This window comes from Otolemur garnettii, unplaced genomic scaffold (assembly GCF_000181295.1).
Source record: "Otolemur garnettii isolate 467f Iridium unplaced genomic scaffold, OtoGar3 scaffold00047, whole genome shotgun sequence".
Lineage (NCBI taxonomy): Eukaryota > Metazoa > Chordata > Mammalia > Primates > Galagidae > Otolemur > Otolemur garnettii.
Window position 1 is genome coordinate 1,102,357 of NW_003852442.1, and position 27,836 is coordinate 1,130,192.

Here is a 27,836-nt window from a genome sequence, read left to right on the forward strand (position 1 = left end):
CATCACCTCTCACAAGGAAAGGGGCTCCTGGGTCCTTTAAAGAAACCCACCCCACTCCCTCAGGGCTCTCCTGCAGCTGCTGGAGAGAGTGGTGCAGAATGAATGAACTCCTGGTTCCTGGAGGAGGCACAGAAAGAAAGGCTGGAAACTAACTCTGCCAGAAACTGCTGTGCTTGGGGTTTTTTCCTTCTCCTTCATCTCTACCACAAACCTGTCTCTTGCCTGGGCGCTGAGACATGGGCTTCCCTTTCCCTACAGAGAAACAGCTGGAAACAGGCTCCCTGAGATAAGAGGGTGAGTTAAACTTCAGGGGTAGAAGTTGGTGTCTGGCGCAGGAGCAGGGGCTTACAGGAATGGGAAGTGGCTGTTAAACATGCTTAGCAAAATTGCTGTTTTGACTAAATTCTTTTCTTATGTTTGGGAAAGAGCTTTGTTTTGCCAGCTCTTCAGAGAGTAGTAGATTGCAAAATTGGGTCTCTTCAGTGAATGTACAAAGGGCAGTTTGGGGGGTTCTGGAAAGAGGCCCAGGCTGGAAGGCAGAGTCTGAGGTTGGATTTGGACTTGCTGTGTGACCTTGGACAAGTCACTTCAGCTCTCTGATCTTAGTTTTTGCACTTAGCAAATGAAAAAGCTTGGGAAGGGCTTCCTGGATTTCAAAATCCTCTTCTCTCTGCAGGCTGCTCCTCCTCCACTGGCCATACACTGGGAGCAAGCCGAGTAATGCTTGCCGGGTTATAGGATGCGTGTAGGGAGCGAGTGGGAAACAGGCTGTGATTCACTCTTCACTACCTGCTGGACTCCAACTGGCTCTGAAATTGAGAGGAACTTTTCTTTCCATTCAGCTGCCAAGTTTTTCTCTTGATTGGAGTGTGTCTTAAAAATGTAAGGTTATGGGAGCTTTGGAAACAGCTTTGGCTAGAGTGAGTCACAGAAGGAATGGCTGCAGAGTCTGAGGATGAGAAATATCGTGGGAGTGATTTTCTTCAATATATGAATGAGCTTAATCTCAAATGCTTTTCCTAAGCACAGAGAGGGGGAGCGACTGGCTCAAGGTCACACAGCAAAAATGGCTAGGCAAGCCGTGAACACAGGGAGGACTGTCACTGAAAGTATAAGAGAGTCCTCCCTGTCCTAGCAAAGTCCTCCCAATGAAGAAACAAACAAGAAGGGTTAAGCGAGAGGTGTGGAACTCCTGTCCCTGTCCCTGAGAGTTAGATGCTGTGCTAAGCACAGCCACCTGCCTGGTCTCCTCAAATCTTAAATAACTGGCCCCTGCCAAGCTTTCTTGCATGTCAGGGGCTTGCTAAACAATGGGAAAGATACTTAACCTTTCTGTGCCTCAGTTTCCTCATCTGTAAGGTGGAGATACTCATGTCTGCCTCATGAAGTTGATGAGATGAGTTAATTAGGGGAAGCCTGGTACATCAGAAGTGTCTAGACTGTTCTCCACACACACTCTATGTATATTACAGAATATAACCCTCACCGTACTATATGATGTGGGCACTCAAACTGCCCCAATCATACAGACAAAGCAAAGGGCTCAGAGAGACTGAGTAACCCACCCATGGGGACATCCATAAGGAATTGGAAACTGGCAGTGAACTTGAGAGCCTACAGTCTTTAATTTATATATTCATAGGGTACAAGCGCGGTTTTGCTATCTCCATCTACTCCATCGGGGTGAAGTCAGGCAGAGCCTACGCTCTTAACCGTTATTTTTACCACCTGCATCTTGCAAAGTTGGTGTGAGTCTTGTCATTTGAATAAATGATGCTGAGATCAGAGAAGTTCAGCCGCATACTCAAGGCCTGAGTGCCTCGGGACCACACTACTCAACTTCCGATCCATGTCGGGCTCATTCCACAGAGTTTTCTCTGAAGTCGCCGTATGGGCTCCTCAAGGAAAGGGTTTGGTTCACTGATGTATCCTAAGCACATAGTAGGTCCCCAATTAATACATGTTGAATGAAAGGGCTACAAGAATGAATGATGCAGTGGCAAGAAAGCCGATGTAAGAGTTTTTCCATTGGTGAGATCTAGGACTCTGCCCTAGGCCTGACTTCCCCCTATTCTCTCGCCCTTCTGCTTCTGGGTGTCAGACAGGTGAATCTATTGCTTGCCGGCAGGGGCGTGTTCGGCGATGCCCACGCCTTCCAGAGAGAGGGGCCTGCGTCCCGGACACCATCACTATGATTCCTACACACCTCTGAGTCAGCTCCTGCCTGGCCCCGTGGAGACGCCAACCATCAAGGGCCTTTACTACCGCAGGGTCCGGAAAGTGGGTGCCCTGGACGCCTCCCCAGCGGCGGACCTGAGGAAGGAGATCCTGGTGAACGTCGGGGGCAGGAGGTATCGCCTTCCCTGGAGCACGCTGGACGAGTTCCCGCTGAGCCGCCTGAGCAAGCTCAGGCTCTGCCGCAGCTCCGAGGAGATCACGCAGCTCTGCGATGATTACGATGAGGACAACCAGGAGTTCTTCTTCGACAGGAGCCCCAGTGCCTTTGGCGTGATCGTGAGCTTCCTGGCGGCTGGGAAGCTGGTGCTCCTGCAGGAGATGTGTGCGCTGTCCTTCCGGGAGGAGCTGACCTACTGGGGCATCGAGGAAACCAACCTGGAGAAGTGCTGCCTGCGGAGGCTGCTGGGGAGGCTGGAGGAGCTGGCGGAGCTGCGCAGGGCCGAGGCGCTGCAGCCGCCTGGGGAGGCCTGCAGCCCCGCCGCCCAGGCCTCGCGCTGGGGCCTGTGCATGCACCGGCTGCGTGAGATGGTGGAAAACCCGCAGTCCGGGCTGCCTGGGAAGGTCTTTGCTTGCCTCTCCATCCTCTTCGTGGCCACCACGGCCATCAGCCTGTGCGTCAGCACCATGCCGGACCTCCGGGCCGAGGAGGACAAGGTGAGTGGCTCCCATTGGGTCCACTGCTCCATGGGCCATGCTGCCCAGCCCGGGCTGTCTTCTTAGGGGCCCATAAAAATGTCTTCATTTCTTAAAATTAGACGGAAAAAATGAATATTATCCAGTATGGATTATATTTGTTTTTAGACCAACACACTAATAAAAGATAATCTTTTATATTTGTTTTAGAGGCCCACCAAGGAAAACGTGGCCTGATAGTGAATCCTGGTTATTGACAAAGCCATGTCTGAGCCCAGAAGGCCACAAAGACCCAGCCTCATCTCTCCCAGTTCTATTACTGTAGGCAAATTATGTCACCTCTCTGAGCCTCTCTTTCCTCCTCCATAAAATGGGCACCATTGCTACAAAAATTGACACATTCAGTGTCCCCAAAGAGTGTTTGACCAGCCATGTTGTGCCAAGCACAAGGCCAGGCAAAAATTCCCTGCCTTCTGGAGCGAACATTCTCTTGGGCTTCCCAGATGCATTTTCAGGGGGAGAAACTGAGGCACAGGACGTTAGTCTCCTCGGAGTTATAGAGTAAAGATGCTGATCACGGCAAAGCCTCTCAGGCCTCAGTTTTGCTGTGGAGCTCAATCTCTCCGCCAGTCTCCCTGGATGGAAACTCAGAGACGAGTTGACTTGAAAGTGAGCCTGCCCCAGGTGGCCAGGCCAAGGGTTGCATTTGTCCACTCTGCATTTTTCCTTCCAGGGAGTTGTAGGAGACCCCAAGGCCACCCCCAACCTGGCAGCAGATGGTCTGAGAGGTGAAAGAGAAACAGCCCTTTGTGGAGAGGGTTGTGGGAGAGCTGCAAACGGAAAGCTGGACCGTTTCCTAGTTTAAAATGCTGCTGCCTCTGCAGTCTGTTCCTCCAGGGCTCCCCATGTCAAAGCACAGAGCTTCCCTCACAATAGGGGAGCACTGATAGGCAAAATGTGTGTGTAAAATAGCCCCCCCAATATGGCTCCTGGCAGCTGTCAGTTCATTTCAGGTCCCATGTCTTAAAGACATATCCTGGGGCAAGACAGTAGGATGAGAGAACTTTCCAGATAGAAAGGATTTAGATGGAGAACTAGCCCACGCTTCACACACAGTAGGCTCTCAATAAATATTTGTTGAGTAAGATGTGTCTTATCCAATCTACAAATGGTTTGTCCTTAAAAATACATATTTTGGACTTTAAAAGAGCATGTTTTCCCATAGACAAAACTATAGGTATTTTCTCATTCGTTTTAGCACAAAAGCATGTGCTGTAAGAACCTCTCTATTCACAGAAATATGTACCCGTGGACTCTCCAGTGAAAAGATTAAGCCAAAATGAGTGACCTCCTTACCCTACTCCTTAAGGCGTCCTTGGTCCCACTTGCTAAAGAAAGACCCCTGGTGTTCACAGCCTGTTCCTCTTAGAAATGGCTAGAGAGGGAGGGAGCTATGCAGGGGCTGGCAGGTATTTTATACTGTGCAAAAGGCCAAGATCTTTTCAAAACCTAATGCTTTGAAAATTACAAAGGGTATAAACCCAGGCCTGGCTTAATAGTGACCCAGGAAATCAAATTAGAGTGGGAGACTGGACTGCAGAACCCGGAGGCCCAAAGAGTGACTGCAGAATCAGGCAACTGTGTCCTCCCAGGATAAGAGGGATTTATGGCCGCACTCAGCTGCAAGGTCTGTACGCTTTCTCCCTAATGAAACTGCCCCTTTGTGTGCCCAGAGACAGACGGAGAGGTGCAGCCCCGAGCATGTCCATTTTCCTGTTTGGGTAATAATTCAGAGAGCCAGGGAGGCTGAGGACGACGGGACAGTCTTGACCATGGCCTTGCATTTACATAAAAAGATGATGTGCCCTCCCTGTATTCCAAATTTGCCCTCAGGGGACATCAGTCTGAGAGCAGGCCTATTCATCAAGCTGCTAACTAACCCTGGCCAGCTCCTTCTGGGGACAGGCTGTGCCCATGGAGTGTGGGGGGCCATGTCCTCCTAAGTGGCATTCACGCAGATGAATTAATGCCACAGGGGGGTGGGGTGGGGAATATAAGTCACAGAAGTCTATCAGAAATAGAATTTGGAGGGTTAGAATACACTCAAAGAAAGCAGTTTTCTGTTTTCTTTTTCTAACTTCTCACAGCAATGTCCTTGGAGTAAATATGACAGTGGGTAAAAGGTCTGTGCCTGAGTTTGCAAATTAAAATGAAGGAGAGTGGAGGCAGTGTAGACAGGGAAGGCCAAGCCGAATGCCTATGGCTTCTAAGCCGAATGCCTATGGCTTCTCTAAGATGCATCAAAACTTTAAAAGTTTGGAATTCCTTGGGGGATTCATCCTCTCTGTGAGGCTGGCCTTTGACACCATGGGCTGACTTAATCCTCACAGCACATTGGGAAGTGACTACTACTATGACCCCATTTTTCAGATGAGGAAACTGAGGCTGAGGAAAGTTTTACCAGGTTTACCAGTTTTACCTCAGCTCACAGTGAGCGAGTGGCAAAGCCAGGATTTGAGCTCACTTCTGATTGGCTGTAAAACCTGACCTCCGTGACCACAGGACACCAACACATCTTTCAGTTCTGGTCCACTCTGCCTCTGGTCTAGACCCTTGGCCTCTGTGGCACTTGGTGTTTCTGGGGCAGCAGGGCTTTGTGTAGCACTTCTCCATCCCACTGACCTTGAGAAAGTCACTCGCTTGCCTGAGCCTCAATTTTCTTATCTGTGAGATGGGGGTACTGTTAGCAGTGTCCTCAGGGGCTCAGGGAGAGGATGAGAAGATTGATTCAGAAAGCAGCTGGAACCACACGGGCACACAGAGGGACTCAGCAACCGCGAGTCGTGGCTGCTCATTCACTCATTAGTTGCAAGTTACCAGGAAGCCAGATGTCTACACTCCCTCTCATGCCAGAAGCCATCGCCTGCCTCCTAAGTAGCTGCAGGTGCTGGGGATAAGACAACCCTCACTTACATTCTCAGACTTTATATTCTGAGTGTCTGCTCCATTTTTCAACCTGAGTTGACATTCATATAACGTAAGATGGGCCACCTTAAAGTGCACAATTCAGGGGCGTTTAGCGCAACCTCACAATGTTCTGTCGTGTGCACCCCCCTATCTAGCCCCATAATGTTTCCTCATCACTCTCAAATAAGACCCTGGACCCATTAAGTGGTCTTTCCCCATTCCCTTCCCTCAGCCCCTGGCTACCACCCTTCTGTTTTCTGACTCTGAACTTATCAATTCCAGACATGTTATGTAAAGGGAATTATATGATCCGTAGCCTTCTGTGCCCGCTCCTTTCCCCCAGCACAATAGCTTCAAGGTCAGCAGAGGTCAGAGCCTCTTTCCTCTTTATGGCTGAGTAATATTCCACCCTGTGTGGTGATGCTCATTTACCATGGAGAGCCTGCTTCATTTGCATAGTTGAAGGCAAGTAGGCTTACTACAAGAACTCCTGCTTCTGGAGGACAGGATGGGCTTGAGGCCTGAGGCCAGGATTCTGTCCCTCAGCTCCCACCCCTTCAATAGGCAGGATTCCGAATCTAGTCCTACCTCCCCTGGGCAAGTCGCTTCACCCACCAGACTCCAGTCAGTCTCCTGATTGTAAAGTGAAGAGCTGGACTCCTGGTCCCTGGCATCCTCCTGCTCTGGACACCTGTGCCCTCTGTCCTGATCTCTTTGCTGCAGCTTCCCCAGGTCTTTTTTTTCCTCTGCCTGCACGTCCTTCCTGCCATTCATCCCTCCTGCCCTTTCCACACAGCCCTGGTGCCTTTCCCTCCCTCCAGGGGAGGCTGAGTGCCACTGGGTGGTGGCGGGTGAACCTCTACTTATTTGCTGCTCTTGAGACATCTCAACCTCTTGCAGACAGTCAGCCCTGGGTTGAATCCCAACGCTACTACTACCTGGCTCTGCCCTTCGATGTGTCCCTCATGTCCTAGTGTGTGCCATTTCCCCATCTATAAAGAAGGCTGAGGATAACACCTGCCATGGACAGCAGTGAGGACAGAGGGCAGCCTGCTTACCGGGCGCGGGCACTCGCTGTTCCTGCCGCCCCTCAGGCCTCAGCTCACTTCCCTTCCCCTGCTCAGCTGCTTTGCTCACCAGCCTCTGTCCTCAGCTCCATCCAACCTGACCAGCAGCAGCCAAGGCAATGGCACTGACCCTCCTTCTGCCCTCACTCAGACACCCGGCACATCTTTTCTGAAGACCTGCTCTGTATTGGAGACCCTACTCCGAGCTAGAAGCACAAGCGCAAACCACTCTCTTAACCAGCCCTGACAGCCCCCACCTGGTCCCCTCCCCCCCACTGCCTTAAATTCTACCCCTGCCCCAAAGTGCTGCTTGAGGCTTTGGGAGACATCGCCAAAGGGCGGTGGACAGCCTGCTGCAGCCCTGTTAACCGCAGAGTGCTGTGGGGCCAGGGTGGGACCTTTGGCTCCACTTTCCCTCACAGCCTGTACCGTGGCAGTTCTGCATCCCGCTGAGGTGTATGTAGACCGGCAGAGGGAAGGCTCAGAGAGGGATTTTTAAAAGACTAGGCAGGACTCAGGGGCCCCTCCCGGGAACAGTGTCCTCCTTGCACTGCCCTGCGATGCAGCTCCCTTCCAGCTGCAATTCCCACCTCCCTGCTCTTTGACAGGAAGCCTTCTGCTGGAACCAGCTTCTTCCTCCTCTGGCCCTTTCCTGGATCACGAATCAGCCTCAGAAAGGGCCGCCCCATTCTCTGTAGCCTCTCTGTGCGCAGTGACATTTGGCAATGGCTCCAGTCAATTCCTCCTAGCCTTCCGATGTTGATGTCTTTTAAGATTCCCCCTCCCAGCCCCCACCAGCCAAGTCTCCCTATGTCCCAGCCAAGAAGAAACCTTCTTTCCTGGGCTGGCCTCACCTTTCCTGGTGCTGTTCTCACTGTTCGCTCTGCCTTGTTACATCCCCCATCTCCTCAGTCTGACTCCCGCCCCCTCCAAGGCACAGCGCAAAGGCCCCTCCCAGACTCATGCACAAGCCCACCCCTCAGGCAGGGCTATGCTAGGAGGTCCTGAAGGTGTCTCCTCCAGTGACCACTCAGGGGACAGCAGCACAGAGGTGATATGACATGCCCTGTATCCCATGTGAGACAGGCTCTATGAGATTTGCATTACAGCCCAGTGGAGCTCCCGGCCCTGTGCTAGTCATACCCCTGTTCCCTGTTCCTAACCTCCGCAGCCACAGAGCAAGGAGCCCAGTAGAGGAGAGAGAGGAGTGAGTCAGCACATCACGTCCTGGGAGAGTTCGGAGGAAGCAGCCCAGGGCCTGAGGCCCACAGACCAAGTTCACAGCAGCAGGGAGGAGAGGAAGGGAGGCCTGAGCTGCCCAGCAGAGCAGTGGAGATCGCACTGAGCCCAAGAGCTGTCACAGAAGTGAGAAGGGCCATGTCCAGAAGGGGGGTGCAGAGGGTGCCGTGAAAAACAGGCAGCCAGGATGTCTTCAAGGTCAAGACTGTGGACCTAAGTCTCTCTTCACTAGAGCTTCCAGAACTGGCCCTCACTGTTCTGCAGCCCTCTGTCCAGCAGCCTGTCCAAACAGACCCCCACGGGCAGTGACTCTGCCCCACCAGCCCTGCTCTGGTGCTATAGGGAAGAGGTCTGGGCAGGGCTGCAGGAGTCCACCCACTGCCACAGCTAGGACTATTTGACCAGCTGCGTTCTTTTTATAAGGATGTATTTCACACCTGATACTTTTAAGGTGCACAGTCCAGTAGTTTTTACTATATTCATGATCATCCAACCATCACCGCTGTCTTATTCCCATGCCCATTAGCCATCACTCCCCACTCCTCTCCGCCCAGCCCCTGCAACTGCGTGTCTATTATGCTTTCCGTCTCTGTGGGTTTGCCTGCTCTGGGTAGTCCCTATACAGGGAATCAGACCACATGTGGGCTTGCTTCTGGCTTCTTTCACTCATCACAGAGCCTCCAAGGTTCATCCATGTCTCGGCGAATATTGATACTTCATTCCTTTATAGGGCTAATATTCCATTGTATGGACCCAACACATTTTATTTATTTATTCCTCAGTTATGGGGCTGTTATGAATAATACCGCATGGACATTCGTGCACAGGAGCAGAGTTGCTGGGATGAATGGTCACTCCATGTTTAACCTTTTGAAGAAAGGCCACTGAGTGCATCTTACACGGCCACTGTGCCATTTTACACTCCCACTGGCTGTGTGGATGGGTCCCAGTTTCCCCACAATCTCCCCTGCCATTGTCTGTCCTTAGACGTCTAGCCAGCAGCATGGATGTGAAATCAAATCCTACTGCAATTTTGCTCTGCTTCTCCTTTTAGTTTTTAACTTTTCATTATGGAAAATCTTAGATAGTTACAGAGGGAACAGAATGATATAATGAATCCCAAGTTCTCACAACTCGGCTCCAACAAACAATGGTCAATGTTCCACCATTCCTGTTTCCTCTCTCTCTCTCTCCATCTTCGTTTTTATAGTTTTACAGGTAATGCACATGTCTTGACATGTATAAATCTCAGCTATACAATTTAACAAATGGATACACCCATGTGATTCTCACTCCTCTTAATATAGACTGTTTCCATGACCCTCGAAAGCTCCCTTGTGGCCCTTAACATTAATCTCTACCTCACCCAGAGGCAGCCACTATTGTGATTTTGTGCCCCATAGATGACTTTGCCTGTTCTCAAGCTTCCTGTAAATAGAGACCTACGACTTACAGTTCTGTTGCACCTGGCTTACTCTGCTCCCCATGTAGTCTGTGAGATTCACCCATGTTGTTCCACTGTTTACACCTCCAGCTTCTCTAGGCTGACTCTGCAGAGCATACCCCACTCCACGTGTGACAAGGCCACAAACGGGGTGACCAACCATCCAGTTTGCCCAGGACTAACAGAATTCCCAGAACCTGAAACTTTCTATGCCTAAACCCAGAAAGTTCTGGGCAAATCAGAATGAGTTGGCCGGGCACGGTGACTCACACTGTAATCCTAGCACTCTGGGAGGCTGAGTTGGGTGGAATGCTTGAACTCAGGAGATTGAGACCAACCTAAGCAAAAGCGAGACTCTGTCTCTAAAACAAGCTAGGTATTATGGCAGGTGCCTGTAATCCCAGCTACTCAGGAGGCTGAGGCAGGAGGATCTCCTGAGCCCAGGAGTTTGAGGTTGCTGTGGGCTACAATGATGCCATGGCACTCTATGTAGGGTGACACAGTGAGAGTCTGTCTCAAAATACAAACAAACAAACAAAGGGCGGTGCCTGTGTCTCAGTGGGTAGAGCACCAGCCCCATATACCGAGGGTGGTGGGTTCGAACCCGGCCCTGGTCAGCTAAAACAGCAATGAGAGTTGCAACAAAAAATAGTCAGGTGTTGGGCACCTGTAGTCCCAGCTACTCAGGAGGCTGAGACAAGAGAATCGCTTAAGCCCAAGAGTTGGAGGTTGCTGTGAGCTGTGACGGCACAGCACTCTACTGAGGTCAACAAAAAATGAGACTGTCTCAAAAAAAACCAGAATGAGTTGTTTGCCCTCCTTACAAAATACACTTAGAAACTTCCACCAAGGGGAAAAGACTAACTTTTTAACTTTTTCCTTCCCCTTTTTCTTTTTTCTTCAAATATTGGCTGGGCTGGGAATTACTTCCTCACCTTGAGCTCCATATATCAGATTTGGTCATTTCTCCAGGAACCAGTGAGGGAGGCTGGTTTAAGGGTGCAAAGCAGAGCCCTATGCAGGTGGAGTGACTCGGCAGGGCACACAGAGCCCTTGCTGCAGTGCAGGGAGGTGGCCAGCACAGGGAGGTGGCCAGCAGGCCAGGCGGGAGGAGGAGCTGGTGTGCATGGCTTGAATATCCAAACGCCACCCCAGAGGCAGAGGAAGAACCCAACACATCCTTCTCGGCCTCTCAGTGTCACCCTCCTGAGCTGTGGGGTGATTGGTTTGGAAAAGTTATTCCCAGCCTATAGTAAGTCTGTTAAGTCCAGAGAAAAATTCCCTAAACATCAATAAAGAAAGAAGCCTTGCAGGAAGAATCTAGCCTAGAGCCCAAAAGACCTCCAGGTGCCTCAGAGTCAACAGGGAAGCTTACCAAAATGCACCTTCCTGGGCGACCCCACGTAAGTATTTTGATTTTGTGATGGAGGCCCAAGAATCTGCATTACAAGCACCTTGAGAGACTCTGGCCCAGGAGGTTCTGAATCAGCTCTAAGAAACATTGATTCTGTTCCAACCTCTTCATTGGTAACAGAAGCACAGAGAAGGGCAGTGACCACTGCAAAGTCACACAGCAAGTCTGTAGGAGGACTGGAGAGTCAGGACCTGAACTTCCTGAACCCTCCAGGACCCTGAAGCAAATCGTGATAGCTGTGGCAAAGTCCTCCCAGTGTGTCGAGAATTTCCTCATCTTCTTGTAAAATCCAGCAGTAGGAGGAGGGTGTTGCTGGCCTTACACTGACCAGTCAGGCTACCGTCCACAACCAAGGTGTCATCATGTTAAAATAGCCACCAAGTATCGTGTGCCTGCCGGGGGCTGCCTTGTATGCAAATCTTTATGACAACCCTTCAGAGAGCAGAGCCCGAAAGTCCAGAGGGGGCAAGTGAGCTGCCTGGGTAATTTGGGATTTGAGACTCAGCATGGAAGCTCTGAACTCCATCCCTGACCATGCGCCTGACCCCCACCCTGTGGTAGACCAGAGAGAACACAGGGGACAAGTCGCCCAGCCCTGAACAGGCAAAGAAGGATTGGGATGGTCCAGCCCATTTCTCTTTCTCCAGCGGCCAGACGTCAAGAACATTTCAATTTAGGATTCCTGTGGGCCCAGGCACTGGAAATAATTTCTTTTTCCACTTCAGAACACTTTAATCCAAAGAAAACTGCAGTTGTCAACATCTTACTTTTTACACAGGCAACTAGCTTCAGTCATTCATACACCCATCCATCAAGTCTACGTAAATGTAATATTTATAGCAAGGTTTCCTAGTCTGGCTCTACATTTGAATCATCTATGAGGCTTCTGGAGAATTCTCCTGCTCAGCTCAAACCTAGAGGAATTAAATTAGAATCTCTGTGGGCCCAGCCTGGGCAGTAGATGTTTCAAGGGTCCCCCAGAGGTTTCTAATGTGAAGCCAAGTCCAAGAGCCACACACCAGACCAGTGCATGGCAGATTTTAATGTGCACATGGGTCACCTGCATGTGAAGAGCTACAATCACATACCCTAGAGACTCCAGAGAAAGCTCTGCCCACCAGCCTTCAAGCCCCTCCAGAAACAATGTCTAGTTCCAGCACCCCCAAAGCCCAGCATGGGACCTGGCACGAAATGGACCCTCAATACATTTTTGGTGGCCATTGTCAGATAGCTGTTGACTCAATCAAGTCACAAAGCTGGATGCACAGCAAGAGCTGAGGTTTATTTGGCACCTGGGTGAAGGTGGCTGGGACTCAATAGGCATCAGCCCCAAAGAGCAAGAGTGCTTAGCTTTTAAAGGCTTAAGTGATGTAGGAAGGGGAGAGTGTGCTAGTGACTGTTGCCACATAGGGTTCCAGCTTCTGTTCCTTTATGGTTTAGCCCCCCTAGAGCTATTGTGCCCCCTAGTTCCTTCTGGCTGAGTCCCAGAGGGGCTGGTTCCAGCAGAGGTCACTGAACAGCCAAGATAGAGTACATTATGCTTAAAACATGGCCTGAACGCCTGTAGCTCAAGCGGCTAAGGTGCCAGCCACATACACCAGAGCTGGCAGGTTCAAATCCAGCCTGGGCCTGCCAAACAACAATGACAACTACAACCAAAAAATAGCTGGGCATTGTGGCAGGCACCTGTATTCCCAGCTACTTGGGAAGCTGAGTCAAGAGAATTGTTTAAGCCCAGAAGTTGGAGGTTGCTGTGAGCTGTGATGCCACAGCACTCCACCCAGGGCAACAGCTTAAGGCTCTATCCCCCCTCCCCCCAAAAAATAAATAAACAGAATGGCCTATGTTTGTTCTGTTTTTGGAGTTCCTCTGACCAACCTATAACCAGGTGAATGAAGGGTCCTAGACAAAGAAGTTGGAAAATAGTGTAGAGTGGCTAAGAGACCCAGACTGGGACCAGACTATATGACTGACCTACTGTGGATGTAAGCTCAGGCATGTCATTCATTTCACTTCTGCTACCAGGTTCCTGGGCTGCCAAATGAGGTCATGGCATTGCTATGTGGCTTAAGGGATGGTAGGAGAGAGCAGTGCATGGTACCCAACAGATGCTCATGTCAGTCAAGGCCAAGGCCACTGTTATAACAAAGAGGCCCCGATAGAGAATGGCTTTAAGCAAAATTACCTCTCCTGTGTAATTGTCCTAAGGGGAGGGAACGAGGTGAGTGGACAGATCCTGTTCAGAGGCCTGGTTTTCTCCAACTTGGTGTGGCATCCTGTTGGTCTGATCTGCCTTTTCTGATCTGGGGGTCGGGGGGCAGCCCCATCTGTGTTGTCCCAGCTCACAAGAAGCGGGGACAGAGTGTGTAGGAGTTCACACCAATACCCTGAGCCATGGACTGAGAGGTGGTTCCTATCACTTCTGTCTCCAGTCCACAGGTGAGCAGTTAGGCTTTGGACCACACCTAGCTGCAAGAGAGCGGGAAAGGGTGGTCAGCTGAACTGCTGAGCACCCAGCCACGACCTGACCACTGTCTAGAAGGACGTTTGGTGGACAGACAAGTCCATGGCCCAGTGCTAATGAACGCACACCTGCAAGTGCTTTTCAGAGTGAAATGCTCCCCGCAGCCAGGCCTGATGTAGGTCTGCTCTCTACCCTGTGCTTTGCTGTTGTCTCTCCCCAGGGGGAATGCTCTCAAAAGTGCTACTATATTTTCATCGTGGAGACTGTCTGCGTGGCCTGGTTCTCCCTGGAGTTCTGCCTACGCTTTGTCCAGGCCCAGAACAAGTGCCAGTTCTTCCAGGGGCCCCTGAACATCATCGACATCCTGGCCATTTCCCCATACTACGTGTCACTCGTGGTGTCTGAACCCCCAGAGGATGGTGAGAGGCCCAGCGGCAGCTCCTACCTGGAGAAGGTGGGGCTGGTGCTGCGTGTGCTGCGCGCGCTGCGCATCCTCTACGTGATGCGCCTGGCCCGCCACTCGCTGGGGCTGCAGACGCTGGGGCTCACTGTGCGCCGCTGTGCACGGGAGTTCGGCCTCCTCCTCCTCTTCCTGGGCGTGGCCGTCACCCTCTTCTCCCCTTTGGTCTACGTGGCAGAGAACGAGTCTGGGAGGGTCCTGGAGTTCACCAGCATCCCTGCCTCTTATTGGTGGGCCATCATCTCCATGACGACGGTGGGCTACGGGGACATGGTCCCGCGCAGCGTGCCAGGCCAGATGGTGGCCCTCAGCAGCATCCTCAGCGGCATCCTCATCATGGCCTTCCCGGCCACGTCCATCTTCCACACCTTCTCCCACTCCTACCTGGAGCTCAAGAAAGAGCAAGAACAGCTCCAGGCCCGCCTCCGGCGCCTCCAGAACACGACCACCGCCAGTGACGGAGAGCTCCTGGGCGCCACCACAGCCAGTGAACACGAACTCATGAAGGATGTCGACGACCTGACCCTGGAGAGCCCCGCTTCGCCCGTCCTGCGCATTTAACCCAAAAACCCTCGCGTGCATACACAGCAGCCTCACCCATCACCTTGGCTGAAAGTCAAGGATACTCAGCTTAGACCACCTAGTGGTGCGCTTCTAGGGCCTAGGGGACTCCCAAAGCCAAGAGGGGCACAAGGCAAAGATCCGTTATCCCTGGGCCTCATGGCAACTGGGATGCAAGCTAACCTCATTCAGACCACCTTCCTTGCCCTCTCTCCCTGTCCACCCACTGAGCACAGCCACCCTTGCTGGATTAGGTCAGCCCTCCTCATTCTTTCTTCTTCAGGCTAGAGTCTTTAACATCTCACACTGGACTCCAGATGCCCACAGAACTCTGATCACCATTGACATTTTGAATACCCAGCGTACAGAATCCCATTATTTCCCTAAAGCCCCCTTTCCTGGGCCACATCCCACTAAAAGTCAGAGTGTCCAGTCCTGCAAAACCTTCCGATCAGATCTCCCCACCCAACTTTTCCATGAGTTCCCTGGGGCTGCTAAGTCCTCTTTCTGCTCAGCACTCCCCACCAGCTCTGGCTGCTCTTAGCCACCGCCATCCACACCCCTGGGACCTAGGAGCTGTACAGAAGCCCCACGTGTGAGCACAGGAGGCTCTCAGGCTAGCTGGACTCTTGGTGAGATGTTATCCATGACCCAGAGTCCTTCTGCTTGACAGAGGGGAACTCTTTTGGGGCTCTGTGTGGTCCCTTGAGAGTACTGCTCCCCTCACCCCACATTGCAGGGGTGTTGGCTTTTTATCCTCAGTTAAACCACCACAGGCTCAGCCTGGCTTTAGTGCAGAAACAATTCCCACCTAGGATGGCCACTCTGTTCCATGAAGTGATGAGCAGAGTCTCATGAGCACGTCAGAGGCACCTTGGACTATAGCCATATGGGTCTTTTATTCCAGACTAATTTTTTTATAACTACTTGTAGGCAAAATATTAAGAAGTCAAAGTCTTCCACTTACTCCCTGGAGTATATGGGGTTTAGACCACTTGGGAGCTTGCCAGGGTCCAGGTCTTCACTTCCTGTGTGACCTCAGGCTGGTCCCTTTCCCTCTCAGTCAACTGCGGACATTGGACTAGATCTGTTTTCTAACTAGGGTTCCACAAAGCACCCTCAGGAATGGCCATGTGGGTGAAGAAGACCAGCCAAGCAGTCAGAGCTCGGCAAGCCAGCGTGCAACATTTGCAAATAATGATGTTTATAAGAATATGCAAATGTCTAGACACCTTTCCCCTTTCCAGTCAGCTCTCGTCCACAACCTTTGAACTGGGTTAGTGAGCTTACCCCAGAATCAGAAAAGAATCCTCCACAGCCACCAGAAGACCTGGGACCCACACAGGCCCCCACATCAGCCCCCCCTCCTGATTGAAGACCTCTTCTGTGCTGCGTTCCTGGTCAGATAATTCCTAATTACAGTTCTCCCCATTTCTGTAACTGGCTCCTACCCAGACATCTTGGTTTCCCATACGAGGGAAAGTGTGCCAGAGCAGAAAGAAAAGTTTAAGATCAAAATTAGGTGAGCCATCACCAACATTAAGAGATTCTATAGTGTCTTAGTGTTCACCCAGTTGAAATTCTCTACTAAATTAGAAGTGGAAAATTGGAATTGATTGCTCGCATGTGGGGCTTAATTAAACGCTCTATTTTTTCTCCCTGGTAATGTCCCAGGAGACGGGTCTAAATTGTTCTAGTCTAGCCTTGCAAGACAGCCTTCCCTTCATGCTGATTGAATGGGGTGCAAGTGACAAGTTGCTAGGCAGTTTCTTCCTCCCTATTGGCTGAAGGGTGCCCAGTGCTTCCCAGAAGGGCTGGCTTTCTCTGAGGCCAATGGGCATGACTGTAACCAGAGGGAGGCATCAGGCAGCTGAAGGCAAAGGAAAAATGGCCCTTTACTTCAGGCTCTTTCCACACTGTGTTGCGGAAGTAGCTTTTAGAGGTAACTTGGGAAACTTAGCTCAGCACAACTTTAGCCATCATTGAGTTTATTCTTCACAGTGGGGCTTGTTCTAGGACTACGCCGGGGGCTTTGGGGACTCTACTACTGATTCTACTATGATGGCTTTGGGGACTTTAGAAGTTGGTAACTGGAAGTCCCATCAGAAAACAAATCATTGAAGTGGGGGCTTCCCGTCAGGGATCTGTGACCCTCTGGTGGTTATGTGCATTTCAAATCGCAAAGTGTCTGGTGATTTCATCGTATTCTCAAAGGAATCGATGACCCCTCAAGAAGGATAAGATGCTCTAAAGTAAGTCAATTCCCTCATTTTAAGATGGAGAAATCAAGGCTCAGAGAGGGAAAGACACCCACCCAAGGGCACACAGCCAGTTCACCTAGATCCACGTATTCCAATTCCCCACAGAACACTCTTTTCTAGTATGTCATGTTGCAGATCCTAGGCTCATCCAAACTAGTACCCAAGGCCAGGCATGGTGGCTCAAGCCTGTAATCCTAGTACTCTGGGAGGCCAAGGCAGGTGGATTGCTTGAGCTCACAAGTTCAAGACTAGCCTGAGCAACAGCGAGACTCTGTTTCAACTTAAACAGAAAAACTGCCAGGCATCTTGGTGAGCGCCTGTAGTCCCAGCTACTCGAAAGGCTGAGGCAAGAGGATCGCTTGAGCTCAAGATACTGAGGTTGCTGTGAGCACAGACAGCACTCTACCCAAGGTAATAGAGTGAGACTCTGTCTCCCAACTTAAAAAATAAATAAAAATAAAAAATAATCAGTGCCCAGACCCTCGGGAAAAATATTCAAGACAAGCTCATAGCAACACTTAGCCCTAGTGCCCTGAGCAGGGCAGGTAGTGTTGTCTTGGAGTGTTTTAGACATTATCGTGTCTAACAGTGGACATGGAAATCAATTACAATGAACCTTCCTTTTCTCGTTTAGTCCAAGTCTGAATATAAATTTGCTGAGATCTCTCTGCACCACCTGCCCACACGAGCACTGCCCACCCCAAACCCCATCCCCCAAAGTGTCAGGCTTCAGGGCTCCACACGCTCAGCTGCCCGCCGCTCAGCAGCTCATTAAACAAACCTCCCTCCTCTTCCTCATTACACCAGGCACCAAGCGAACATTTTATTCGTAAAAAACGTCAAATTCACCAAGAACAAAAATAGCACACGGAACACCCAAACACACTTTTTAACTTTTACATTTTTCCCCATCTGTCATATCCTTTGCTCCATCTGGGTCTGTGTCATATCTGCATAGTATGTTTTGCTGAACTACTTGAGAGTACGTTGCCCACGTCATGGTCCTTTGCCTTTGAGTCACCACACTAGAATGTGGCTGCCAGAGGCTCATCAGCAGACCACCAGCCCAGGGAGTCTTAGCCGAGAGTTTCCAGGAGGTTCCAAAGGTTTCTGGACCTCTGGAGGGCAGGTGCATTGCAAAGTACTAACTGTACAATAATCCCATCAGCTTCTCAAAGGAGTCTTGGACCCTCTGCCCCTGCCCCCAAAGAGTAGGAAGTTCTAAAGTAAGCCAATTCCCTCATCTTGGGGTGGAGGGCCCAGGGAGACCCCCAAACACTGCACTGTGCAGGTCTTTAGGACAAGGATGTCCTCTTACATAACCACAGTGCAGTTCTCAGCCTCAGCTCAGTCAACTCTGATGCAATATTTTAATCTAGTCTACTGTCTGTTCCAAGTTGGCTGACCTAATAGCCTTTACCCTCCAGCACAGGGTCCAGCCCAGGCTCAGACACACTGGATATTACTTTAACTCGTCCTATCTCTTTAGCGTCCTTGCTTCTACCACTCTTCTTTGACTTAGTTGACACTGAAATTCTGGGTGAACATAGAATGCATGTATGTGTGCACACACATGTACACACACACACGTACACACATGTACACACACACGTACACACATGCACGTACACACACATGTACACACACATGTACACACACACACACACAGCCTTTGTCAAACAGGTGTCCCTTATTTTGTGTTTGTCTGATTTCACCTCCTGCTCTGATAGGGGCTGTGCATTCCCAGCCAGAAGGTTACGTAAGTGAGGCTGTGTCCCTCTCAGGCCCTCATTTCTGGGGTGCCATATCCTCCGAGTCCCTGGTTAGGAAGGTGACCCCAGGAAACGCTGTCAGAGGAGTGCTGAACTGGCCTAAGGCTATGTAAGTAAAAAGCAAAATTATCACCCTGCATGTCTCCATCCTGGCAGGCATGTGGGATGTGCTGGCAGACGGGGCACACGCAGCCACCCAGGACAGCTCTGTGAGTAGAAAAGTATGCCTCCCTCACAGATATCCCCAAGGCTCCAAGCACATCATCTCTCTCCACCTGGCCAGCTCAGGGCATGGCCTGCTTCACAGATTCTTAGAACTAAAAGGATCATGATGGTCACCAGCTCCATCCTGCCCAGTTTACAGGTATGAGAGTGAAGGCCCAGGGAGGGGCCACACAGCCAGGTGCAGCCAGGTCGGGACCAAGCCCAGGCTCTGGACCCCCAACCTAGAGCCAGCTCTCCCAGTCGCTGTGCCCTCCACCCCTGCCCAGCACCAGCTCTGTCCAGTGTTGACATCTGTGTTTGATGTCTAACCAAGGGACACTGCCAGGAGCACAATGCCAGTTAAAAATAAAACAAAGGAAAGGTGTGGGGCTTCCTTGTGATCCAGAGCTGTCTGTTCTGAGCCTGGCTCTGCCTCCGAGGCACCTACTTCCGGATGACACGTGGAGACTCACGGCGTCAGCTGCTCAGCTGCGGTGTGACTTTCAGAACTCACCTTTGCCATAAGAAGAACAAAGCCAAGGGGAGGGCTGGGCTCCCTGTGATGTGACTCAGAATGTATTTGAACTCCCGGAGCTAAAATTAGCCAATCTCGCTGCTTCCAAAGGCTTCCATTGTATTTGGCCAAGGAATAGCCTGAAATAAGATTCCCTCTAGGAAGTTCAGCAGTTTCACCTTGCACCTTCCTAACTAAGCTTGCAGGGCTCCCCCACCCCCGTGCAGCTCCAAGAGAAATATTAAACAATATTGAGAAGTGATGCTATGGTTTCTCTGGTGTACTGGGGCAGGTTCCCGCCCGAAGCCTACAGGGATTGACTGTGAGGGTGTGGGAGGATCCCCCTGGAAAGGAAGTGGCAAGGGCCAGGGGTCACCCACCCAACGCCACCACCAAGATGGGAGTCAGAAGTTGGGTGGGGGCAAATGGTTGGTTTCTGGAGCTCATTTCTTAGGTACCTGCCCTAGGCCTAATGTTCTAGCATCACGGAGACTCATGGTAAGCAAGACAGATGCCTGTGTGGATGGAGTGGAGGTCTGGAAGGACGTGGGAGGGCACAACACCGATACACAAGGACAGCGATAAACGAGGCAAACATAGCTGAGACAAGTCCTTGGGAGGAAGGAAGCTGAGGGGCCGTGCATGGGACACGCTGGTTGCCAGGTTTAGACAAGGTACCCAGGAGGTACATCTCGGATCTCCCAGATCTTCAGGTGCCCTCAAAGGCAGCCTCTGGGGTGGGGATTTGAGTGCTGGAATTTTGCTTGACGATGATGCCAGGACACACAAGTAGGGAGAGAGAAGTGAGACAGGGGAGGAAAGGCAGCCTAACCCCCTGGGCAACTGGAGTTCAAGCCCCTGGGGAGACTCTGGCGGACAGTCTACACAGGGGGGCATGCCAAGGGTTTGTTGCACAAAAGTAAGCTTCACTCTCACACCAGACTCCCTCCCATTCCAATATCCCAGTGGTCATAGCTCTAAGCACTTCCTAAAATTCACCCATTAATATCAGTCAGGAATGATTTATTTCCAAGTTCAATAAATACTACTCAGACGTCATGAAGCAAATAAATGAACAAGCAAAAGAATTACTAGCTTTTATAACTAAAAATCCAGGTGGAGTTCAGTGACACTGCATCAAGGTTTTGATCTGCGTGTCCCTAGCGATGTTGAGCCTCTCTGCATGTGCCTCTTGGCCATTGCATGGCTTCTTCAGAGAATGTCTGTTCAGATCCTCGGCCTGAGAACTGTCTAGGTTGTCTTGTTCTTACTGGGTTGTAAGAGCGCTTTACGAATCATAGATATAAATCCTGTATCCGACATGATTTGCCAAAGTATACTCTCCCATCCTGTGAGTTGTATTTTCACTTTGTTGATGGTTTGCTTTTAAGCACAAGGGTTTTCAATTTCAAAAATGTTCTAACTTTTTTATGTTTTCTTTTGTGATTACGCTTTTGGTGCCGTATCTAAGAAGACTGTGCCTAACTCAGGATCATAAAGCTTCACTGCTGTATTTTCTTCTAAGAGTTTTGTAGTTTTAACTTTTACCTTAAGTCTGTGACCCATTTTTAGCGAATTTTGTGCATCTTCATTCTTCTGCATGAAAAAATGGATTTTCTTATTTTAAAGCCATATATATATATATATATATATTTTTTTTTTTTTTTTTTTTTTTTTTTATTTTTTTTTTTTTTTTTGTCATTTTTGGGCGGGGGCGTTTTTGGCCCCCGCCACTGCCGGTATATGGGGCCAGCGCCCCACTCCTTGAGCCACAGGTGCCACCCCTCATCATTTACATTTTGGGCACTGCCCAGTCATATTTTGTTTTTTAAACAATAATTTCACCCAAACTGTGGAGCGGGGTGACAACAAGGGCCTCTTCTTTGGGTCTTTGTTGACTTCTCCAGAGCAGAGAGAAGGGGCTCACCGCACCATGGAACTTTTCAAAATGTCTTCCGACGTCATATTTCAGGGCAGAATTTCTAGTCTCTCTCTAACCCACTCCTGCAAACAGATCCTACAATTCATTAATTTTCTACTCAGTGCCTGCTTGTCAGGCACCTTCCACGTGAGAGACCTCACAAGAAGGGTTGGACAGAAATGAACAACAACACCCCAGCCTGAGCCCACAGCAGACAGCCCTGATGACACCCTGCCAGAGCCAGGGACAGTGCCAGGCACACTCACACTTCATGCTCCCATAGCCCTGCACACTACACGTTTGTGACTGACCCTCACTTGGCAGGTGGGAGAACCGAGGATCAGAAAGGCAGACCTGCGGTCTCCCGGGTCCATGCTTCCACTCAGAGCACTCTGCCCTGGGAGTGGTAGAGGCCACACAGAGACACCTTGGGTGCAAAGGACACCAGGGTCCAGAAGGTCCCCAGGGCCCAGGGCTACAGAGAGGGAGGGTGGGGTGATGGGGAAGGCATCAGAGGAAGCAGCTGTGAGTTGTGCCAAGGGGGATTACGTCACCTCCCCATTTGAGTATGGTGCGGTTGGCAAAGCTGCACCCAGCAGGGATTAGGCCAAGATGACATTAACAGACTCTCCGTTCCAAGAGTTAGCGCTCATCATCACCCTCAATAATAAATAAGCTGAGTCAAAGGAACCAAGGTCCTATTGTATAATGAAAAGACTGTCTTGGGAGGAAAGGCTTGGACAGGCAGATTTATGAAATGCGGGGACAAATACTACTTATTTGGCAGAACACAGTGGAGTTAGCGCCGTTTTGAATAACTTGTTTACCCAGTGATTATGTGATTGATGAACACCGGAAGGCTCTCGGCATAAGACTGAAATTTGAAACAGCTGCCATATTTCTAGATCTGATTATGGTCACCATTGCAGTATAAGGAAGTAAATCAATTTAAATGATCTTGCAGGGGAAACAATGTGTAATAAATGGGCTAATTAATAGGTGTGGGTGTTTTAAAAGCCCTCTCCATCCCTGAGGGAAAAAAAGAAATAATTACTTCAAGGTTGACCTGAGGACTTTTTAAAAAACAAAACAAAAGGTAAGTAACCTATTTGTTTTCTCAGTTAAATAAGAGATCGGTGCTTACCTGGCTTTGGAGACCTGCCCTACTGGTTCAGACTCCCTCCTCCAGCAAGAGGCTGGCCTCTGTCCTCCACGCGCGCACCCTCCTGACCCACCTCTCTGGCCTTTGCAGGGCCTCCTGTCTGGACTCTCCCCTCCTGGGCTCCTTCTAGCCATTTCCCCACCCTGCCGTCCCAGCTCCCCGACTCTCTCCCAAAGCCTCCAGCAGGCAGCTCTTTGTCTTAATGGCACAGGGCATCCTCCTGACTCAAAGTGAGGAGGGAACTTCAGGAACGGTATTGCCCAGTCCTTGTAGTATAAAGAGCAAATTGGGGCTCAGAGAGGTTGAGAGTTTCGTCCAAGCTCACAGAAGGAAATCCTGCCGCAGCCCTGGGTGGTGCCTGACACAGAGGAGGTTGGGAGTCAGGCTGGTGCCATGTGCTGGCCTGGACGCTACCCACCCCACCTCACCTCCTGACCCTGGGCAAAGATGGCATCTATCCTGCAGACTGGTGGCAGGTTCAAATACAGCAGCCTGTGAAGCTTCTGTGAGGGCTGCTATGGCCTCTGCCACCAGCTGTGCGTTTCCTCTGTTCCCACCTCCCTTGGATTTCCCAGGTCATTGTCACTGTGGGAAAGGGAGAGCAAGTGGCCTGCAGAAGGGCAGGCTGGGCAAGAACAGATCTGGATATTTCTGTAGATGAATGGACTGTGGGCACAGAGGTTAAATGGCTGGCTGCAGCCACACACCCAGTAGCAGAGACAGGTTGGAGGGAGGCAACCCAGTCTCACGGCTTCAGCATCAGCACTGGCCCTGGATGACAGCTTTGGAGGAGGCTATCTGTACAGGTCAGGGTTCTCCAGGGAAACAGAACCAACAGGACACATCCAGACAGATTTATTATGAGGGCTGGCTCGCTCAGTGACAAGGCTGAAGAGTCCCACGATCTGCTGATGCTAGGGGCGCGAGAGGGCTGGTGGTGTGGCTCCTGGGCAATATGAAGGCCCAGAACTGGAGAGAACTGGTGGTGTAAGTTCTGGTCAGAGTGTGAAGGTCAGAGAACCAGAATGCTGAGGTCCCAGGGCAAGAGGAGAGAGATTCCCCCTTCTCTGCCTTTTTGTTCTTTGTTCTTTCTGTATCCTCAATGAAGGGATGGTGCCTGCCCATCTTGGGGAGGACAGCTCCTCTACTTAGCCCACTGATCGGATGCTCATCTCTCGCAGACACACCAGAAGCAGTGTCACCTGATATCCTTCAGCCCATCACACCACCCTTGACAGCACCAGCAAGCCCATCTGAGTCACGGCCTATGGTTCTGAACCCTGGAGCTGCTGGGGTGGAGGGCGCCTCAGTCATAGGCTGGGAGTCACAGGACTCCTCAACCACCCCTGGCCCAGGTCCCTGGGTGTCTAGGCTGTTGTGTTCCTGCTTGACAGAAGTGCCAGAGCGGCGGGCTCCAGATGTGTAGACGTCTGGACACACATTTGTCGTGCTCACTATCTTCCCTCCCCATCCAAGGTCCACAGAGGACCCAATTGCCCTATGGGCTCTCTGTACCACCCCAGAGGAAAGGGACTGAGATGGTAGCTCCCTGCTGCTCCCCCAAGTCAGAGCAGCCTGGATAGGCTCAGGGCAAGCATGCTGGCGCTGCACGTTGGCTGGATGGCAGGAACCAGGGGGAGTCACCTCCAATCCCCACCCTGCTCCCATGCCCGTGAAAGGGGGTGAGGCTACAATTTAGCAGTTTTTCAAGGAAAGGATCCAGGTGAGAGCCCAGTGATCACAGGGCTTCCAAAGTAGGTGTGAATGGCTCACCTCCCAAAGGGCTCCTACCCTCAACACACACAGAGCCATCTACACACAGCAGGCCCAGAAACACTTCTTTATTCAAGCCCACATGTGCAGCAGCCCCCAACCATTTCAGGCCCCTCCCGCCAAGCCCAGTCCCACCCTGCCCACACCTGTGCTCTGCCCTCCCCACCCCCCAGGAAAAGACATGCCCCCACAGTCCAGCTCAGCTCCCAAGCCAGCTCCTGCAGGTCCACCTCAGTTTCTGAACTTGCCCAGCAGTGGCTTCGAGGGCCAAGCCCCCAGGCCCTGCTGGTCCAGGAGGAGAGACAGCCGTCGGCGAGCCTCCTGGTAGGGCCCAGCCTGGGGCAGGAGACAGGAAGTAGGGTGAGAGATACAACAAGGGATGGGGTGGGGGTAAAGGAGGGTGGGTCATGTCAAGGGGTGGGGTGGGGATAAAGGAGGGTGGGTACTAGCAGGCACAGGGTACAGGAGAATCCAGAGGTAGAGAGCTGGAGAAGAAGGGACTGACCTTGGCAGCCTCATAGGTCTTCAAGGCCAGGAGGTGGGGCTTCCCCAGGGCTCCGGCAGCCTGGCGAAAGGCCCTGAGGAAGGCAGCCTTACAGAGACGGGAAGGAGGCCCGAGGGTGGTGCTGGGTAAACAGAAGATGCCATGGAGGACAGAGGGGAGTGAAGGGCCCAGCAGGGCCACCCCATGCCCTCATACCATCTCCTCTCCTGCCATGACCGTGACTGTGACCACGTGCAGAGTCACAGGGCAGGCAGAGCTGCCAAGTGGCTGAGCCAGGGTTGGAACCAGGGGCGACAACTCTCTCATGTGCTCTGATCCTACTGCAGGGAGATGGGGCCCCCTTTTCCCAGCCCCAGGGGCCCTTCTCACTCGGCCTTCACACGCCCAGTGGCCACATCCACGACCTCAATATCAGGGTCCCCCAGACTCCAGTTGAGGCTCAGTCCATGGCAGCTGTTGGTGGGCTCAGAGGGGGCCACTGGGGGCCCTGTGAACAGGTGCAGAGTGGTGCGGACATAGGGAGGGGGCAGGACTGGCCCCAAGGCCCCATCCAGGCTGGGCCGGCTATGGATGGCCCTGCTCAGTGTCGAGGGGTCATGGCAGGGATCAGCTGTGGGGCAGAAGGCACAGGACAAACTGAGTCACCTCCACACTCTCCTAGCCCACCCAGAGCCCACCATTGACCCACACTAGATAGAGCCTCACCCAGGACGAGGCTGGTGCTGTAGAGTGGCGGCAGGAAGTGGGCCAGCAGGGCACCACCCAGCCCCAGCACGACCCAGCGTGCCAGCTTGTCACTGGCCGAGAGGCAACCTACATGGGTGTCATGGAGCGCAGGGGCCACATAGCACACAGGCTTCAGCTGCCCACCAATGTGCGCCTGCAGGCGGAAGGGTGTGCCATGGGAGAGGCTGCCTTCCGAAGCTGAGGGCAGGCTGCCAAGATAGGGGGGACAAGAACACCAGAGTCAGAGTGCTCTTCTGACCCCCAGCCCCGTCCAGCAGCCCAACCAAGGGAGCCCAGGGGCCACATACTAGATGTCGTGGGCTGCTCCCTTGGGGGTGTTGCTGACATAGAGGTGCAGGAAGATTCGGGGCTTGAGGGCAAAGGGAGGCCCAGGCCCAGGCTGGGGGGCCAGCACAGACCGCTCCTGGCCCTTGGGGCCTCCCTTAATGGCCAGTAGGAGCTGCCGGTACAAGAACCTGGAAGTGACAGGTAAAGGACAGTTGGGGCCACCGTGTGCTGAAAGGAGCTGCAGCAGAATACCAACCCAACCTGCCACTCACCTCAACAGAGCACGGCGGGCAACCACCAGCGCATGGCAGTCATGGAGCTGCCGGCCCGAGAACTCCAGCCAGCCGGCACAGCAGCTGTTGCCCGTGCCCAGTGCCACCAGCTCATAGATCTCCTTGGAGTAGCCCCTGGCACCTGGGATCTCTGTGCAGGGACAGGCAGAGAGGCCGAGCCTCAGGCAAGGGGCCCAATGGAGACCTTCCAAGGGGAGGGGGGCTGGGGCAATCCCTACCCCTTTCCAGGATGACTGCAGCCACAGTCCCCTTGCAGGCCCGGTACGGAGAGTTCTCATCCAACAAGCAGTCAAAGCCGGCACTAACCACAGCCGCACAGCGCTGCTCATGGGTCAGGATGTTCTCTATGCAGGGGCAAGAGGGTGCAGGTGGGATCTCACAGATGATGCCTTCCCCCGACACCAGAATCTGGGTCAACAAGAGCCACCTACCTACACTCAGGGAGGCAAGTGGAGGCTCACTGGGAGTCTTGGGAGCATCTGTAAGGGGAAGGGGAGAGGGCAATTGCCATGAGCTCTGGGGTCTGCCCTCCCATCCTTCAAGAACCCAAGGGAGAGGGAGGGGATGTTTTCATCCTCCAGAAAGGGAAAGCTCCATGAGCTGCTCCTTTAGCTGTTCCTGTCCAGTGTGGGCAGGACTTCAAGGACATGAGAGCAGGGTTTGCCACATGTCCCCCTTCCCAGATCCCCGTAGATAGATCCTGAAGCTCAGATGGAATGTGCCACAACCTACCCCCAACATACATGTACACACAGAGCAGCCTCAGGGTAGGACTACAGTCTCAGGCCTCTTGTGCTCACCTAGGGCAGGGTTACTTGGCTGGCTGTCACTTGTGCTCTCCAGCTGACTGCGGATGTAGCAGAGGGCAGACAGAGCTGCCTGCTGTTTGGCATCTGTCTTGCAATCTGAGGTGCATGTGGGGCAGACCACCCCATCCAGCTCCACATACACAGAGAAGGTGGAGCAGGGACCTGGACCTGGGGAAGAAGGGGATGACAGGCGAGTCCCCTGGCCTTCAGCCCTGTGTGAGCCCTTTTTAGGAGGAGGGTTTCACACCTATCCCCCTCCCCCGCCAGAGCCACAGAAGCTCTCACTTACATTTCCACCTGACATCAAGGACAAGAATAACAACCCTAACTGCCCTCCTTAACCAAGGACTCCAACCACACCAGGCACACCTCTTCCGAAACAAGTATGAATGACTCCATTTCTACAGCTGTGGCACAAAGGGTAGGCAGCTTGCCAAAGGCAGTGACAAGACCCAAATCCAGGTCCACCGCCAGTGCCCATGCTACCCTAGTCTCAGGATGAGGGCCCTGAGCACACTGTACAGCATCCTGCCTGGCACCATCACTTTATATTTGAAGATTTTTTTTTCTATCAAATAATATCAGGTGTGATTTGTAACACAGAGACAGATAAAAATCTTACAACTGGGATTTCTTGGCCAAACGGTACAAACTTATTATTTAAGTCCCAAGTACTTGCTGCTAAATTCTCAAAAAGATTTCCTTTTAAGAAAGGAACCTATTTCAGCCTTCCTCACTAGCACTGAGTTTCATCTACCTTAAAAGGGCATCAAACCCAACAACTTTAGATAGAGGCAGAAGCACTGTTGGCATTAGAAGCCACCATGCAGCAGCTGTCACAGCAAGAACTGAATCTGGGAGAAGCATCAACAGGTGACTGATGCCCTGAAATCACGTGACATGGGGACAGGCTATTTACAGATCTCCAAATGTCTCCCCTCGAATGACTTATGAAGCACAAAGCAGAAAGTGAAGACACCTGGCAGAAGCCTAATCAATCCCTCACAGTTAACTCTGGCAAAGGACAAGCAGATCACGACTGGACATCACCCTGTAACACAGAGCCTGAGCCAGTCCCGCAGAAATGGGCTAACCCAAGTTCAAGGACATCTACAAACCAA

At 51.8% G+C, this 27,836-nt stretch overlaps 2 protein-coding genes across 2 annotated transcripts in view; one reads left to right on the forward strand and one right to left on the reverse strand.

Moving 5' to 3' along the window:
- Positions 1-265: 265 nt before the first annotated feature.
- On the forward strand, positions 266-14,487 carry KCNG4 (potassium voltage-gated channel modifier subfamily G member 4). Its single transcript, XM_003791294.2, has 3 exons — positions 266-294; positions 2,102-2,892; positions 13,687-14,487. Exons 2-3 carry the CDS (start codon positions 2,143-2,145, stop codon positions 14,485-14,487), a joined length of 1,551 nt encoding a protein of 516 aa, XP_003791342.1. The 5' UTR covers positions 266-294; positions 2,102-2,142.
- Positions 14,488-24,325: 9,838 nt separating this feature from the next.
- Positions 24,326-27,836, reverse strand: part of ADAD2 (adenosine deaminase domain containing 2) — a 5,076-nt gene continuing 1,565 nt past the window's right edge. The window contains exons 2-10 of the mRNA XM_012806098.1: positions 26,737-26,877; positions 26,338-26,385; positions 26,125-26,250; positions 25,886-26,036; positions 25,634-25,801; positions 25,305-25,534; positions 24,969-25,209; positions 24,600-24,720; positions 24,326-24,430 (exon numbers count right to left, since the gene is read on the reverse strand). Coding sequence (XP_012661552.1) covers positions 24,326-24,430; positions 24,600-24,720; positions 24,969-25,209; positions 25,305-25,534; positions 25,634-25,801; positions 25,886-26,036; positions 26,125-26,250; positions 26,338-26,385; positions 26,737-26,877 — 1,331 coding nt within the window. The remainder of the gene's footprint in view (positions 24,431-24,599; positions 24,721-24,968; positions 25,210-25,304; positions 25,535-25,633; positions 25,802-25,885; positions 26,037-26,124; positions 26,251-26,337; positions 26,386-26,736; positions 26,878-27,836) is intronic.